The sequence below is a fragment of the Aplysia californica genome, unplaced genomic scaffold, assembly GCF_000002075.1.
Source record: "Aplysia californica isolate F4 #8 unplaced genomic scaffold, AplCal3.0 scaffold00035, whole genome shotgun sequence".
Lineage (NCBI taxonomy): Eukaryota > Metazoa > Mollusca > Gastropoda > Aplysiida > Aplysiidae > Aplysia > Aplysia californica.
The window spans coordinates 1995793-2012711 of record NW_004797305.1 but is presented as its reverse complement, the minus strand read 5'-3'; the positions used below and the strand labels follow the sequence as shown (position 1 = coordinate 2012711).

The following is a 16919-nucleotide window of genomic DNA, read 5'->3' as shown; positions in this document are numbered from 1 at the left end:
GGGGGGGAGATGAGACCACCTACTTGTGACGCTGTATGTAACCGACATGATGCCATTGATGGTTGACGTCATGGCACCAGAGGACTCGAACTTTCTCTGGAACTCCACGAAGAGGACGCCGAAGGAACGCATGAATCCGATACACAGAAAGTGGACTGCGAACGAGGCTGGTGGGAGAAGGGAGCGAGGGAGGGGTGAGAAAGAGGGGAAGGGTAGGGGAGGGAGTTGCAAAAGGGTGAGCGTGCGTAGTTTTTATTTTTATTATTTTTTTATTTTTTAATTTGAGAGAGAGAGAGAGAGAGAGAGAGAGAGAGAGAGAGAGGGAGGGAGGGAGGGAGGGTGTGAGGGAGAGAAAGGTTCGCACGTGCACAAACACACAAACAGCTTTAAATCAAAGCATGGTCATGGGGGAAAAGAGTTTTCTAAAATACTAACATAACTGAACGAACTTTGCTCTGATGACGATGTTGGGATACTTTAAGTTGCAAGCTACAGACAAACTGCATTACCCATCATCTTCTATTCTTCCTTTATTGTATTTTACAGAATGGGCTCCGACTCTCTCATCTTACTTACTTTACTTTCTCTGTCCTCTTGTACCTCTATGGCGTCGAGGGGATAAAGAGCTTCCATTCTCTAGCAAGTAGCAAGTTTAATGGCCTGGCTGGGTGGGGTATTGTATGTTTTCAGGGTATCCTTCACACCCTGGATCCAGGTCTTTCTTGGTCTTCCTTTTGCCTTGTACTCTGATACGTTTCTGTGGTAGGCATTACTGGCAAGCTGGTGAGGTGCCATACGGGTGAGATGTCCATCTGATTGTTTGCCTTCGAATGTAATGGAGGACAGGTGTTGTATCCATCATTTCTCTGATCTTGTTGTTTCTGATCATGTCCGGTGTGGCTTTGTTGACAGTTCTGCTTAGACAAATTATCTCATCCTATACGGTAAATTGAAGATATTTTCCTCCATGCCTTCGCTCTCGTTGTATAGAAACTGCTCATGAATCACGTTCAATATTCTGTACACTCTACGTAATAGGCTCGTGGCTGAAACAGGATTCTATAACTCTCTATCACTTTAGAGAACCTCGCTGAATATGCATATATTTATGTATTCCACTTAGTCACCCTAAGGGACAAACTGTAACTGACAGCAAAGTAGTATTGTTTAGCTAAACCTAGCCATCATTTGGTATCGCTCAAAGACAGCTTTTTGTAACCATACGTCACTGAGAAATAAACGCCTTGAGGTTTGGTTGGTTTGATATGATTTTGCTTCTTAGTGCAAAAGAAGCAAGGGGGAGAGAGAGAGAGAGAGAGAGAGAGAGAGAGAGAGAGAGAGAGAGAGAGAGAGAGAGAGAGGTGAGCACTACCTTAAAGTGCATGACAGTCTTCCTTTAAAAGAGACAATATGTGCCATTTCCACTCCCCGATTTTTGAGTTTGTTTTAGGCCTACTTATTCAATCCAGCCACCCGTCCATCCGTCCATCCATCCATCAATCGATTTATCCATCCATTCATCCGTCTGTTTATATATATTCATCAATCTAGTTATCTGTTCCTCTATCCCTATTGCCACGTATCCATTTATTCGTCCATCTGTCTGTCTATTTGTCTGTATGTATGTCTGTCTGTATGTCTGTCTGTATGTATGTCTGTATGTATGTATGTATGTATGTATGTATGTATGTATGTATGTATGTATGTATGTATCCATCTATCTATCACACGGAGCACCTTTCCGCCTACAATTATACTCATTTTGTCCGTCTCTGTACTCTCCTGCTTATCAAAGCGTCCTATTTCTGTTCCCTACTGGACTGTGGGGGACCCTTTACTACATACAAACACTCACCAAAGTCACCGTACAAGAGACGGAACAGCGCCCACACCTTTGGAATATCCAATGAGAAATGTGAATAATATGGTAGTTTTCCTATTGGACGTAGAAGAGGGTTTTCCACCTCGTATTAGAGTAGAGGTAGATATAAAATGACTAAATACACGACTTGGTACAACGCTACACACAAAATATTCACATCGAAAAACGTTAGTACTAACACTGTATTTTTTATTTTTGTTTTTTGTTTTGGGTGTTTTTGTTTGTTCGTTTGTTGGTGCACGTGCGCGTGCATTTGTGTGAGTGTGTGTGTGTGTGTGTGTGTGTGTGTGTGTGTGTGTGTGTGTGTGTGTGCGTGTGTGTGTGTGTGTGTGAGAGAGAGAGAAAAGAGAGAGAGAGAGAGAGAGAGAGAGAGAGTGTGTGTGTGTGTGTGTGTGTGTGTGTGTGTGTGTGTGTGTTTGTGTGTGTGTGTGTTTGTGTGTATTTGTAAAAAGGGCAAAAAAACAAAATGAGATACCTGAGACATGCTGTTACACTAATCAGATGGGTCCATTTATTGCGAAGAGACTTAAAAACGTACTTAGAAAGGAAAATAAACACTGCTTTATTTCTGCTAATTGATGTTGTTGTTTTCGTAGCACTTCGTGACCAGCAATGATCGAACAACTTCTCTATAGCTCAATCTAATAAACAAACAAGAATTTTCCATGTCGTGTTTGCTCTCCTGTCCTCACAAATAAACACAGATTGATTTGATTAAATCCCAAATGCCCATGGAAAATAAGTTTTAAGAGTGGACTGGTTTTCTTAACACTCTGCGTTATTTCACAAATTCCTATAGAATTTGCTTTGAAAGCATAGAAAAACATTTAGAAAAGCGTAATTTGGAGTAAATTGATTTTAATATCAAGGTCCATGGTAGTCTATATTGATTATTGATTAACCTACATTTTCTTGTCATACACTATTGATGGGATTTTTTGTTAGTTGGCAAGTTTTTGTTGGTTGGTTGGTTTTGTTTTGTTTTTGTTTCGTTTTGGGGGTTTTTTGGAGAGGGGGGTTGGGGGGGGGGGGGTTTGTTTTGTTATTCTGTTGGGGGGTGTCATTTTTAGTGGGGTTTAATTTTTGCTGGGGGGGGGGGGAGTTTTGGGAGGAGGGTTGGGGGTTGAAGGTTGGTTGAGGCTAAGTTCATTACTGGTCATTACTGCTTGTCTGTATTTCAAAGACTCATTTTAAGCTTCGACAATTGAAAACAATTGTGCATGTGCTTTTGTGGGTGCTTTCCCTTTTTTATGGAGGAGAAGGGAATGTGTGTCCGCTATGTGTGTCAGACAAAAGTAATTAATTTATCATATCTGTTTAGATGAATCTCTATAGATAGATAGATAGATAGATAGATAGATAGATAGATAGATAGATAGATAGATAGATTCAACTGTCATCTGTAGTGTATGGCACATCCATCCACTCGTACGTTCAGATTCACTGAACTCAAAAATTGTCGAATTAAGTCTTATTTACAAGATGGGAATGAAGTCGATCAGCCTAAAAGTTTACATTTACTTACGTCGCAGAACAAAAAAAGAATCTTTACCTTTAACAACTAATCTATTCAAGCGTGGGTTTCCCTAAATGGTCGAATTCCCAGGTGCTAACAGAGGGTCTTTATTATGCCCGTGTCTCCTACCCACCCTCTATTCGGATTCCTGATAAGTCCTTCCAGTGAATCGATGTTTTACCATTCGTGCGTTACCGTTAATTGTTGGCAGTCATTCCCTTTGAATCTTTTTTAGGTCTAAATTGTGGAAACAGTCAAAGCTTCTGTGAACATTTTTAGGAGTTGAAATCTCTATGTCATCGTCCTTTTTTTATAGTAGAGGGTTTTACGGCGCTCGCAACTGCATAAGGTCATATGCGCGCCAAGGGGTGGGTGTCAACAGAGAAGTCTTTACAGGGAATCAGACTTAGACTGCTCGCCTCTCTAGCTTCAACAGCACAAGGTCTGCTTCGACTATCAAGGCACCCCAAAATAGCAGGTCACAAGAGAGTGACAAACATACAAAAGAAGTAGAGGAAAATGACAATAGTAAGGAACAGGAAAGAAAAAGCAGCCGTTCCCTGTTGTAGATCAAGCACAGTTATGAGCGTGACATGAGTCAGACCATTTACAATTCTACTATGCTTGAACGAGAAATGTCCCCCTCTTTGGGAATGGCCTAAAGACACTTCAGTCATTGTCACTGCCCCGGGGGGTGTCATCGTCCTTTGTTGGGTTGGGGGGGGGGGGAATTGTTGTTATTTTGGTTGTTGTTGTTGATGTTGTTGTTGCAATAATTGCTGGTTGTTGTTGTTGGTGGTGGTGGCAGCGGTGTTGTTGTTATTGCTGTTACTGTCCTATTTCGCTGTTTGTGTACCTGTTAATGGTGTTGTAGAGGAAGATAATGATCTATCACTGTAGTTGTTAACGTTGCTCTTCAATTTTGGTTGTTGCAATGGTGTAGTGGTTAGTGAGCACCTTGTTTATTTCTCCCTTTATAACCCTTTGCTTTGCTTCAGATCTGTTCTTAGTGCAATGTGGCCGTACCTTCCTGAATCATTGTAAACTTCCCTTCAGCGAGGGCTGTTGTAATTGTTATTGATGATGATGTTGAAGCCATTACTGTTCTTTTGTTTATTTTTGTCCCGGAATTCTGTTTAAGTCTATACAGTGAAGGCGACTCTTGGGAATAAGAGAGAGAGAGAGAGAGAGAGAGAGAGAGAGAGAGAGAGAGAGAGAGAGAGAGAGAGAGAGAGAGAGAGAGAGAGAAGGAATTTCTCGTTTACTTAACGAATCACGTCAAAGACTGGACAGCCAATCTTGAAATAATGTCTGAATGTGCGCGTCGAAAAAAATGTAGGCGGCGGGGCGATGGCGGGGGTTACCGGCCTTAGCTATTTTTTCAGGTAAGGGGCGGAGTAGGTGGTCAAGAGTTTAATCTGAGTAACCATAAGTATAAAATATTGCATTGCAAAACTGTCATTTTACTATAACTTAAGAAATTCTCAAAGATTATCAGCCAATGAAACAAAAAGTAAAGAATTGCATCAATCTAATTTAAGTGACTGTCATGCTTTGGGAATACTTTTTTTAAACCAGCGTGAAAATCTCCAATTGGCATGTATTGAGATAGCAAAAGTTATTGATTTAAGGGGGGGGGGGACAAATAATTCTGAACTCTACGTTCAGCAGGACAATTATACTGTCCTGAATAATCAAATATTCCACGTCTAAACTTCCGTTTCGGGTGATTCGCTTCAATTAAAGTGCATTCAAAAGTTTCACAATGGGCGGTGTAATATTACTAAGTCTAAACACAACATACGTAAACGTGCGTATTAATCCATGTGTCTGTATTTCTGTGTGTGAGTGTGTGTGCATACGTGTGTGTGAGTGTGCGTGAGTATGTGTGTGTGTGTGTGTGTGTGTGTGTGTGTGTGTGTGTGTGTGTGTGTGTGTAGACAGACAGACAGACAGACAGACAGACAGACAGACAGACAGACAGACAGACAGACAGACAGACAGACAGACAGACAGACAGACAGACAGACAGACAGACAGACAGACAGACAGACAGACAGACAGACAGACAGACAGACAGACAGAGGTAGAGCGATAGACAAACATAGGTAAGGCGAGAGACATAGAGAAAGAGAGAGAGAGATATATAAATAGAGAAAGAGAGAGAAAGAGAGAGAGAGAGAGAGGGAGAGAGATTGAGAGAGAGGGGGGCGTGAAGGATGTCAGACCTGTAGACTAGGCACTAGGCCTGTAATATTTATAACACTTTTAGTGTTTGTCAAATTATAATCATTTGCTTGATGAAGCAAGAACTGAGTGAGATATACGACAAAAATAAAGTGCCAGCTAATCGGAAAGGCTTCATGTAACCTATCCCCCGTCCCCATTAAAACAAATCTGTGTCCACCCCCACCACCCCCCCCAAAAAAAAATATTATCCTGCCCCAACCACCTCGATAAAAACAATACTTCACTACTACTACTACTACTACTACTACTACTACTACTACTACTACTACTACTACTTCTACTACAGTAGTAAGGGTTCAAAACACTCATGTATATAGTTTATAGGATAATTATTTCTTGCACTTGTTGTTCCACAGCCTCTGACTGTGATGGATTTGTAAGTGCCTACGTTTTTACAAACATTACAAAGCCTATTCCTCTCTCTGTCGGAATATTTGTCGGACGCCCATCAAGAATTTTGTCCATCAGGGGCATGAAACCTAATTTTAACCGTTAGGAGTCATATTTCTCAAAGTCATAACAAGGATAATCGTTATGGCAAACTCCATCCATCTCCTCATAAATGGTAGGGAGAGATTTCATTGGTGAAAGTAAAACTTGGATAACAGTGATATTCACAGGCCTCGCCCATTATCCAGGAAATGGGGTAATTTCGTGACGTCATCACACAGGTTTTTTTAGCAAGTCACTAGAATGAAGTTGTTTATCGGATTTTCCCGAATTGCTAGAACGTTTATTGAAGTAACGGTTCTTGAATTCCTGAAAATGTGAACGTTGCATAGAGCATTATACAAGAGAGGAAAACAAATAGATGAATCGATATGGAAGCTACTGGATTATTATCCCCCCCGCAAACTATTAAAAAAATGTTCAGATAAAGAATGCTTCGTCACTTCTTTGGTTCCCATAAGCTTTTTGGTTTCCAGGCACTGCATTCTATATAACTTTTTTGGACATTCGAGGTCTACAGAAGATGAGTAAAAATATGTGTCCACCGTAAACAGATGTCGTCTAACACAGTGTTTTTACAATGTAAAAAAAATACCCAAGGAAGTGGCTGTTTATACCGGTGATTGTCTTATACAAGTGGCCGTTATAGGAGGTGCGACTGTTCATGTATATTGATAATAAGTATACGACACATGGTGAAATATTGCGAGAATCTTTTGGGTTTTTTAAAGGCACTACTTATCAAAGAAATCAAAAACAGACCTTAACAGCCAACATCAATGTGACGCCTGACTTCGAAATGTTCCTTTTTGCTCTGTGGGGCGTAATACAGTCGAAATAGCTTAAGACAGTCACAAATTAACGGATAGAACAGAGACCGTCTAGGGCAGGTGGACGTCTTACACGGTGCCATTATAATGTAAAAAATAATAAAAATGAAGATCATTTCTACATCGCCCACTCCCGTGTAAACACAGCTCTAGGCGCTTTACATAAATGCATGTACGAACAATGTTCACCTCAATAATATATACGTTGCATGCAATTCCCAAAATACATAAATGGATACATAGTCATTTACATAACATTGTGCTGAACATGAATCTTCTGACATAAAAATGATGTCTTTAAATATGTCTTTAAAGATTTTTTAAAATTTAGACTCAGATGTTGTATGTCTCAAGGATTGGGGAAAATACGGAAAGGGGAATGGGAAGTGGTCGTTTGTACAGGTTATTGTATAATACAGATGGCCGTTAGAGCTGGTTCGACTGTATTTGAATGAAAATAGCTCCTTAATAAAAGCTCGGGTAGTTATTACATTACAGCACTGCGGAATCCTATCTGGCTTGGGAGCCAAGGGCTGTTTTTATTAGAATTCCTCGTGTTGTTGCTCCTGCTGGGCTGTTATTATTGTTGCCTAGTTGTTGTTGGTGGTGGTGGAGGTGATGGTGTGTTGTCGCTGTTCTTCATTAATTGTATGTGTTATTTCGGTTTCTATTATAGCAAGATTTATGGTTATATGTTGTCGTTGTGGTTTATGTTGTTGTTGATTTTGCTGTTTGTTTGTTTGTTGTTGTTGTTATTGTTCATGTTGTTGTTGTTGTTGTCGTTGTTCGTATTATTGTTGTTGTTGTTGTTGTTTTTGTTATTGTTGTTGTTGTTGTTGTTTTTGTTGTTGCAATGGCGGTGGTAGTGGAGGTGGTGGTGGTGGTATTGGCACCGCATTATATAAAGAGCTGGGAGGCGATCGCGAAATGAGTGTAGGGGATCTTGATCGCATGCACAAAGCTCATATATACAAACGGCTGCTCTGGAGTGTGGAGATGAGGAGAGGGCTGGGAAGAGGGGGGAGAGTGACGGTGGTGGGGTTGGGGCTAAGGTGGGGGGGGGGGCAGTGCAGATCAATACCCGGATGTCCGAACGTTCAGTCAGACAGGTTTTCTTAGGTGTTACTCTCAGATTAATGCCCGGTTGTTTCAACGTATGTTTGTGTGTGTGTGTGTGTGTGAGTGTGTGTGTGTGTGTGTGTGTGTGTGTGTGTGTGTGTGTGTGTGTGTGTGTGTGTGTTGTGTAGACCTACGTGATATGCGTTTGCGTGTCTTCGTATATGTACGTTTGTGTGTGTGTATTTGAATGTACGTGTACGTGTATGGTGTTCTTGACCCAGGCCCTCAAACCCTATTTACGTGGGACTGACAGGCTTTGATGGTACCTCTAGGCAGTCTGCCCTTCAGTGTGGACAGCATTCTGACAACCTCCTGTACCTAGATACTAATCTGAACGTCTAGTCTTTATCATGCCATCAGACAAATTGTACCTATGCTAGAGAGTGAGTCTGATTTTTGCGCTGCTTTTATGACTTTAAATTTACTTTGTTGCAAGTCTACCACCTGCTTTCTATCTATCCTTTCCTTTTTCTTTGTCGTCTGTTCCAATCACATTCCTTCAGCCACGGGTGAGTGCGGATGCAGCAGGCTTGCATAGGCTGGGAGCTGTTAGCACAAACCTGCACGTTAGGTGGCCATGGGCTTTAGTCGTACCATTTTCGAGTTAAAGCAAATGTATGATCCGGCAGCATCCATGGTATCTGAACAGCCGTTTTAGGGCAGCACTGCTCACTCCACAAGGGGAAGGGCTAGAAAGGGTGCCCGTAAAAAGCTCACCTCATCTACCCGGACTAGTTAACGCCTATCACTCATTAGGGATGCCACAATATGGTCGAAGAAAATAAACGATAACCTTCGAAAATTGGTTGCTGGAACATTTTTACACTTCAGGATAATGGCTTCAATCTTGAAAGGAGGACAGCAGTCAATGCAATGTAGCTCAATTGCAATAGCTTTGTTATTGTTGCTTTCAGTGAAACTAGGTTTGCTGATAAAGGAGGGTTGAAAGAACTGAGTTAAGGATATAATTTCTTTTGGAAGGGAAAAAATACTATTTCACAAAGTAGAACAAATGCTGTTGGTTTTGCGGTGAAAAATCAGACAGCTGCCCAACTGGAATCCGTTCCAAAAGGCATCAATGACAAGACTCCTGATTCTGAGACTTCCCTTGGTAAATCCCATTATGCAACGTTTGTGAGTGCGTATGCCTCTTTGGTGATCAACCCAGAGGATGTCAAAGACAAATTCTACTTTGACCTCGAAGCTGTCCTATGCCTGTCCCAGCTACCGATAAGCTAGTTTTGATGGGTGATTTCAACACTAGAGGGGACACGGACTCTAGTACTTGGACAAGTGTCATCGGTAAACATGGTGTGTGCTCATGTAACAGCAATGATCTTCATCTGTTACAAAAATGTGCAGAACATGGCCTGTCCATCACTAACACAAACTTTCACCTGCCAGTAAGATTCGGATCGCTATGGATGCTACCTCGCTCAACGAACTGGTATCTCACTGATTATAATATTATTGTGAAACATAAAGACATGCGTGATGTCAGATTCACTCGTGCCACGTGCGGTGCAGAATGTGGAGTCGACTACAGAATGATTGGGAGCTAACTCAGCCTGAGATTATATCGAAAAGGGGTCCCCAGTGGAAACTTCATCCCAAAAGACTTGACTCATATAAACTATTTTTAAAAATACTACTTTTCGAACAGACCTATTGAAAAAGATCTCCTTCAATCCCAAGCAGGACTTTTCTTACGTGTACAGATCAAGGCGACGTTTCGGTCTGAACAGTATTCTTTTATCCGAAGAATTTCAGGGTGTTCATTTGATTTTTAAAAGTTTGCCCTTTTTCAATACCACCTTTCTTTCCTTAATAATAAATCACAACACGTGAGAACGATCTAAATAATATTTTACCTCGTCTCCTCCCACCCATCCCCCCTCCCTCCCACACACATAATATGTTTTACACCCCCGCCAATACGTTTTGGATTATTTAGATTGATTCAGATACACTATCCCAGCCGACAGACCGAGACACTCAATACAACAGACTCGCCGGAATGGAAATAGAACTTTCGGCTTTTTCGTGTTACGTAAAAGAAACTAACTGTTACACTACAGACGCCCATCAATAAATTACGTATGCAGCTTCAAGCTTTGACAAGTACCAAAAACTACTTCCACGTTGTGGTAAACAACATAAAAACAAGAATGTCTGAGTGATTCCAAAGCCAGGACTTTGACATTGAACAAATGCACACACATCATAATGTTTGCGGACGACAATTCTAGTACTGAACGCATTACTGGTCGTCGTGGTAACGTCCCCTTGAGCAGATATTAGAATATGTCTGGCATCGTGGGGAAACCAGGCGCTCATCAAAATATTGAAATCGAAGAAACCGGCATTTTTTCACCGGTTGGGAATTTTTTGTTGTTGTTATTTTGGGCTCAGCTCCTTCAAATCCATATAAAACATATTTCTGTTTCGATTTTACATGGAAAACGTTGACCAAAGGCACAAAAAAGTGAATCTGCAGCTTCCATGGACATAGCAGCTTTGGGAGTCATCAAACTTTGACGGCCATTTTTTCACCAATTGTGCCTCTGAAACCGGACTACTCACCACGTTCTCCTATTGAAAATATCTTAACTTCTTTTCAAGATAGATACGTACTTTTTCACCAAAAGAAAGGCCAATTAACGGGCTATAAGGATATACCAAGAACTCCATATCGTCAGAAACTGACGAGCGCCTGATTCCACAGTATCGTGACACATGCGTTCGTATTATTCATCGATTCTCTTTTTTCATTCATTGTCACAGTTATGACTCAATTTGCCAGTCTCAAAGTACTTCCAGAGCAGTACTCAGATCTGTTGTTGAGATCCATTAACTTTGTCCGCCTCTGATTTTGCTCTTTTCTGCAAGTAAATTCACTGACAAAAACCTGGGCCTTCAGTATTATAAAAATACCTTAGGCACCTCCAATTTGAACATCTGAAAAGAAATGTATAGATTGTTCACTTTCGTCAGTGTGCAGATAAAACAGGATTAAAAACAGATCGCTCTGTTTAATTTTCTCAGGTTTTGCTTGCGGGTCTAAACGTTGGGATGACCAGTAGAATCAAAAAGCCCATTAATGAAGGCCACAAATAAACTAAAGTTCCAATACGTTCTCTCAGATACATGTATTAGCTTGAAGAGGCCCAAAAATAATAGTGGATTTACAGAATACACCAAAATCATCAAAACGTTTACCTATCTTCATCAACACAAAATTTGAAAATATTTTAACAGACGCCTATGAAACACGGTCCAACAGACGACGAGTATTTACTTTCGAGACTTGGGTGTTGATGTCTTGACAGACATAGGGTGACAAACTGCGTGATCACACTGAGATGTCAGGGTAGGGTGGTGTTGCTCTCTCATAATGAGCAACTTGAGGGTGATGTTACTGTAAATAAAAATTTATTGTAGTGATTCCGTGTACGCAAGCAAAGGGCAGTCTTTAATATAAGACCCATTTTGTAAAAGTTTATTACTGGGTCTGTTGGGTTTCCTTTATTTTTTGCTTTTTCTGGGAGGGGATGTGGTTGTTGTTTGGGTTTTTGGGGTTGCTGTTTTTTTGTTGGGTGTTTTTTTTAGTGGGCTTTTTTTTTGTCTTCTTTTTGGTGGGGGTTGCCTACAGGATTGCAATTCAAAGCCAGGTGCGCATCGGCAAATCAATAATTGAGCAACAATTTTTTTAATGCAGACGGACCAAAGTGAATAAGCCATAGTATGTATATAGTATGTGCCTTTACTGTGCTGGAATTTGAAAATAGAAGTGGATGCAGTGGAATTTTTTAGAAGTTGGGCGGCTCAGGAGAATCAATACCAACTCCCATCTATGGCATAATTTGTCGGTAGCTGTCCACCCCCGACTACGTTGAGCTTTTTAGGTATTATAGAACGTCGTTATCTCCATTTCTGCGTAAGGGTGTTTGGTGACTTTGCCCTACTTTGGTTCACTTCAACGACGTTCCAGCTTGTCCATTCTTCAGAATGATTTTTCGCCTCCCCCCCCCCCTTTCCCCTTGTCGGCATAATTTAGATAATTTCGCTGGCAGGCTCCCGACCCTGCCTGTCAAGGCCAACTGGGGCTCACAGGGATACAACGAACATCTCAACATTATGACCAAGATACTCGATAAAAAATGTGTCCTCACTCGGGAATCGAACTGGGATCTGCTGCATGTGACAGAAAAGTGCCTAAACGCTACACCATAAGCGCAGGTCTCAAAGTGAGATAGACCAACATTTGTAAAATAAAAACCTCAAGCCCTTAATTGTTTTCTCAACGACCTTCAGTTTGACATTCATGTTATTTGTTGCATGAATGCTCATGAAATTTGCTTACTGTGCTTTTATGTTTTTATTAATCTTTCCTGGCCAATGAAGAAAAAAATAAGTAACACATCAGGTTGTTGCAATGTTTTTTCAAAAATCATCACCAAATGCGCAATGACAATGAGTTTTAGTCCGATTCATGACGACTTCATAGGCAACATCTGGTGTTTGGCAAAAAGTCTAATAAATTCCATGTTAAGCTTTAGGGAAACTATTTTTCTGCGAAAAAAATCAAGCTGCAATTTTAGTTTCAGACTTTGTGAGATGCCTCAATACGCGGACTTTGATCCTTTGGAGAACATTGTTGTCTATAAAACTTTAGTACATGTATATGCTGAAATGATCAACAGTGGTAATATTACTGTATGTAAAACTAGCGTCGCTTCAGTTTGTAAACGGTCCTGATCTCGAAACGTGGAAAGAGCTGGTCAAATCGCTCTTGCAAGAACAAAAATAATCTGAAATATGTCGAGCAACTACCTCTACAACGTTTAGTAATTGACTTCTCATTTAAACCTCAAACTTTTTCGTAATCAGAGTGAAATGCATCGGGTATGGGAGTCGTTGATCCATGCTCTCCTAATCAATTTCTGTCGCCAATTATTAGATTTCTTACGGTAGCTGCCCAAGTTCTGTTAGAGTACGGGTGTATTAAGCGCAACTCTTTTCTCAGGAATCTAATTTTCATTCTCGATAAAGAACGTGCATAAACAAGTCAGTGAAGGTTCAAGGTCACTGCCAAATCGATTAGGGTCCATATTATAATCTTTATTCTGCCTCTACCATAGTCCGTAATAATTATACCTTGTTACACGACAGTGGCTTCAGAGTTCTCGACTGTATTGCGGAAACAGATATTTCCGGGGTTTTGTAACACTGAGAAGTATCAGGGCCGTGTACCGATCTTTCCGGGTTGCCTCCGCTTCATCTATTTCGTTTTCTTTGATCTCATATCTTTAAATTAATGCAAATGCACCTTAGACCTGGATCTGATTTGTTTCAGGTTTTCTTTAATCTGTCACTATGTCTTCTTTCTTTGTTCCTTTCGATCTAGATTTGTTCGTAAGTAAATAGATGTTATGTATGATATTAAATAGGTGAAAGATATATGATGTGTGAAAAGAAGGCAGGATATATTATAAATGCAAACAGTATAAAAAATTTTAAAGATAAATGTGTAGACATAAATAGTGAATAGATCTAGGATAAATGTGCAGTATACACTTCTTCTTTTGGTATAGTATCTGCCCTTCTGTCATCAATATCTGATCATTGCTTCCATTATTAACACGATCCTCACAAGGGTGGGAGAACTGGCAGGTTGATTAATTGATAACTACATGTGCATTGCCTGATTTGACTGGTGCTCTGAGGTTGCCACTGATAAACTCTGTTTCGTGATTCTCCCTAGGTAGTTTTTCTATCGGTCTAGCTTGTTCCTAGCTCTCGAAAACTGTTATTTGATCGATGTGCCTCTCTTTTCCAGGACTATAAACTAGACTTTTATTACTCTGTCCCTCTCCCCCCCTCTCTCTCTCTCTCTCTCTGTCTCTCTCTCTCGCCAGGTTAACAGCTTACTGTACCTCTTCCTCTATTTCCAGTTGATCTCCAATACCATGTCTAATAGGATAATCTTGTCTCTGGCATTTTCAAAACATGTCCTAAGTATCTCCATCTTCTCTTTTTTTGCGGTCGTGTTGATACCTTCAATTACAGCTCCTTCCCACACGTCCTTTCACTTCAATTGAAATTCCTGTGTCAGTGGGTGGCTATGATCTCTTACCATTATCTCTGCCTTTTTAGAACGTTTGTTTTGTGCAGGTGTTCAAAGTTACTTAGGTCTCTATCAATTGTTCTTGATGCCTTTCTTATCAACTTTTTTGGGGGGTTTTTACTATGCGCTGTCTTTCCGAATTGCTACCATAAAAAGAGATGAATTTTTGGTATCTCTTGCTATGGTAGTAATTTGGGAAGACAGCACATCATAAAAGTAAACAAGTTGATCAGAAAAGCATCAAGAACAATTGGTGGAGAACTAAGTAACTGTGAATATCTGCACAAAACAAACGTTAAAAAAAAGGTGGAAATCATGCTAAGTGACCATAGTCTCCCACTGACATCGGAATTACAATTATCGACCCGCAGCAAACGCTACATTTTAATTTATTTAAAAAGAACCGACAGATATAAACATTCATTTGTCCCAACTGCAGTGAGGTTACTGAACACACAGTGCTACAAATGAAACAGAGAGAGAGATATAGGGAGAGAGAGAGAGAGCGAGCGAGCGAGAGAGAGAGAGAGAGTGTGTGTGTGTGTGTGTGTGTGTGTGTGTGTGTGTGTGTGTGTGTGTGTGTGTGTGTGTGTGTGTGTGTGTGTGTGTGTGTGTTACGGAGCGGGTGTTTCAGCACGTGAGATATGTATTAACTAACGTCCTGTCTTGTTGTGCGTAAGCGTGAGTGACATCCACTGCCATTGTAAGCAACCAAGACAAATTTCTCCCTGCTAAATGAATAAAGGTTGTCATTGTCATTAACTTATAAGTGATACATTCATTGCATTTTATTAATAAAACTGCAACTGAACACTAAATTCCTGACTCTTGGTTCCCAGCGACCTGTGCGGTGACTGGTATGTGGGAGTCCATTGTGATCGGCGCGATCGGCGCCTTGCTGTGTCTGAGCAGCGACAGCCTGCTGGCCAAGCTTCGGATAGATGACCCGGTCAGCGCTGTGAGCGTCCACTGGGTGTCTGGCTTCTGGGGCCTCCTGGCCGCGGGGCTCTTCACTCACAAGGACACGGTGGCTCAATTTTTTGCCAACAGACACGGCCTCGTCAAGGTAGGACATACTGGCGTCTATGGTGCGTGTTGGGTGCGTCGATGTTGCACGCAGGAAACTCGAGTTCAATTCCTGAGTTGAGCATAATATTTTCATTGAGTATCTCGGTTATTCTGCTAAGATTTGTTATCTATCTCAGCCTGGGTTGGCCCTTTAAAAAGCCCGCCTCTTAAATGGTCTTAATTTTGATTGTGTCGTAAAAATACATACATTTAAGACAGTTTAGTTTTAGTAAGAGTTTTATGCGGCACATGGAACACAATAGGTCATAAACGTGCCAAAGGTTAGAGGTGTTACAAGAGAGTAACACACGTAAAAAGGAGGGGAGATAAGGAAGATAGATGTTGGATAGCAAAGAAGGAGCAAACCACACCAGAGCACCCGCAACCACCCGCATACATTTATGACATTACGGTAGGGCACTGGGTGCTGTCTAAAAAGGGAGACTTACGGGAGGGAAGGGCGGTTTTTGACTGCAGGTAAGATGCGTGTCTCACATGCCGAAGTACCTGGTTCGACCTCTGTCCATGCTGGCATTTGGAAAAGAAGGCCTTTTGTCTCATAAAAGACACATTATGTGTGTAAGTTTGTGTCTGTATCTGTCTGAGTGTGTGTGTGTGTGGGGGGGTATGTGTGTGTGTGTGTGTGTGTGTGTGTGTGTGTGTGTGTGTGTGTGTGTGAATATCTGTTCATTTGTTATTTTAGTTGGTAAGTTGGTTAGTTGGTTGTTTTTTTTGCTTGTTTGGTTGGTTTGTTGGTTAGTTGGTTAGTTCGTTAGTTCGTTAGTTTATTAGTTAGTTAGTTCGTTAGTTAGTTAGTTAGTTAGTTAGTTAGTTAGTTAGTTAGTTAGTTAGTTAGTTAACAAAAGTAATTGTAGCTGAGATAACCGTTCCCCACTTTTATCACAAGGGAGGTAACTTCTACCTTCTGGGGGTCCAGACGTTGGCAGCAGTGGCCATCACAGCCTGGTCTGCTACCACCTCCGCCCTCATCCTCAAAGTGATTGACTTGACCGTGGGCCTAAGACTGTCAAAGGAAGAGGAGGAACTGGGAGCCGATCTCATAGAGCACAACATCGGGTAAGTGTTACTGGAGAAATTGCAAAGAAGAACGGATTTGTTTCCATTGGAAACATGATGATATTATTATTTTGTGTAGTGTTGTCGAGAACAGGGAACAAAATTATTTTTTGTTTGTGCTGTTTGTGTTTGGTAAGGGGGAATCGGGGACTGTGGATAGCTTGGGGTGGGGGTTTTTTGTTGGGGGAGGGGTTGGGTGTTGTTGGGTTTTTTTCTTTTTTATGAGCGTTGGTTGGTTGATTGAAGCTTTCGCTAAATCTGCCAATATTTGCACAAATACATTCCTCCTAAATTTTGCTTAATGTCTCAATCCCCAAAAAAGCGCCATGGGTCTGTCCATCACGACAGACGCACACTTGAAGAAAAAGATTCACTACTCACTCATGCTTCAAGCTGACTTTGCACGATAAAACACAAAAGTCAATTACTTTCCTTTTCACCTCTTTTTCTTTTCTCCTTTCCTGACAAAGAAGAAATAAGGCAAGAAAGAAATTATTGAAGACTACAAGAGGCTTTCTCCAAGAAGAATTATGCCTGAAATGTACAGGTTAATTTCTTGTGATGAGGTTGACGTTTCTCATTACTATATATTACATATAT

The 16919-nt window shown here is 40.9% G+C and overlaps 1 protein-coding gene across 1 annotated transcript in view; it reads left to right on the top strand.

Moving 5' to 3' along the window:
* Positions 1-16919, top strand: part of LOC101861423 (putative ammonium transporter 2) — a 62569-nt gene that overhangs the window by 38007 nt on the left and 7643 nt on the right. Inside the window, exons 8-9 of the mRNA XM_035973880.1 lie at positions 15014-15240; positions 16150-16319. Coding sequence (XP_035829773.1) covers positions 15014-15240; positions 16150-16319 — 397 coding nt within the window. The remainder of the gene's footprint in view (positions 1-15013; positions 15241-16149; positions 16320-16919) is intronic.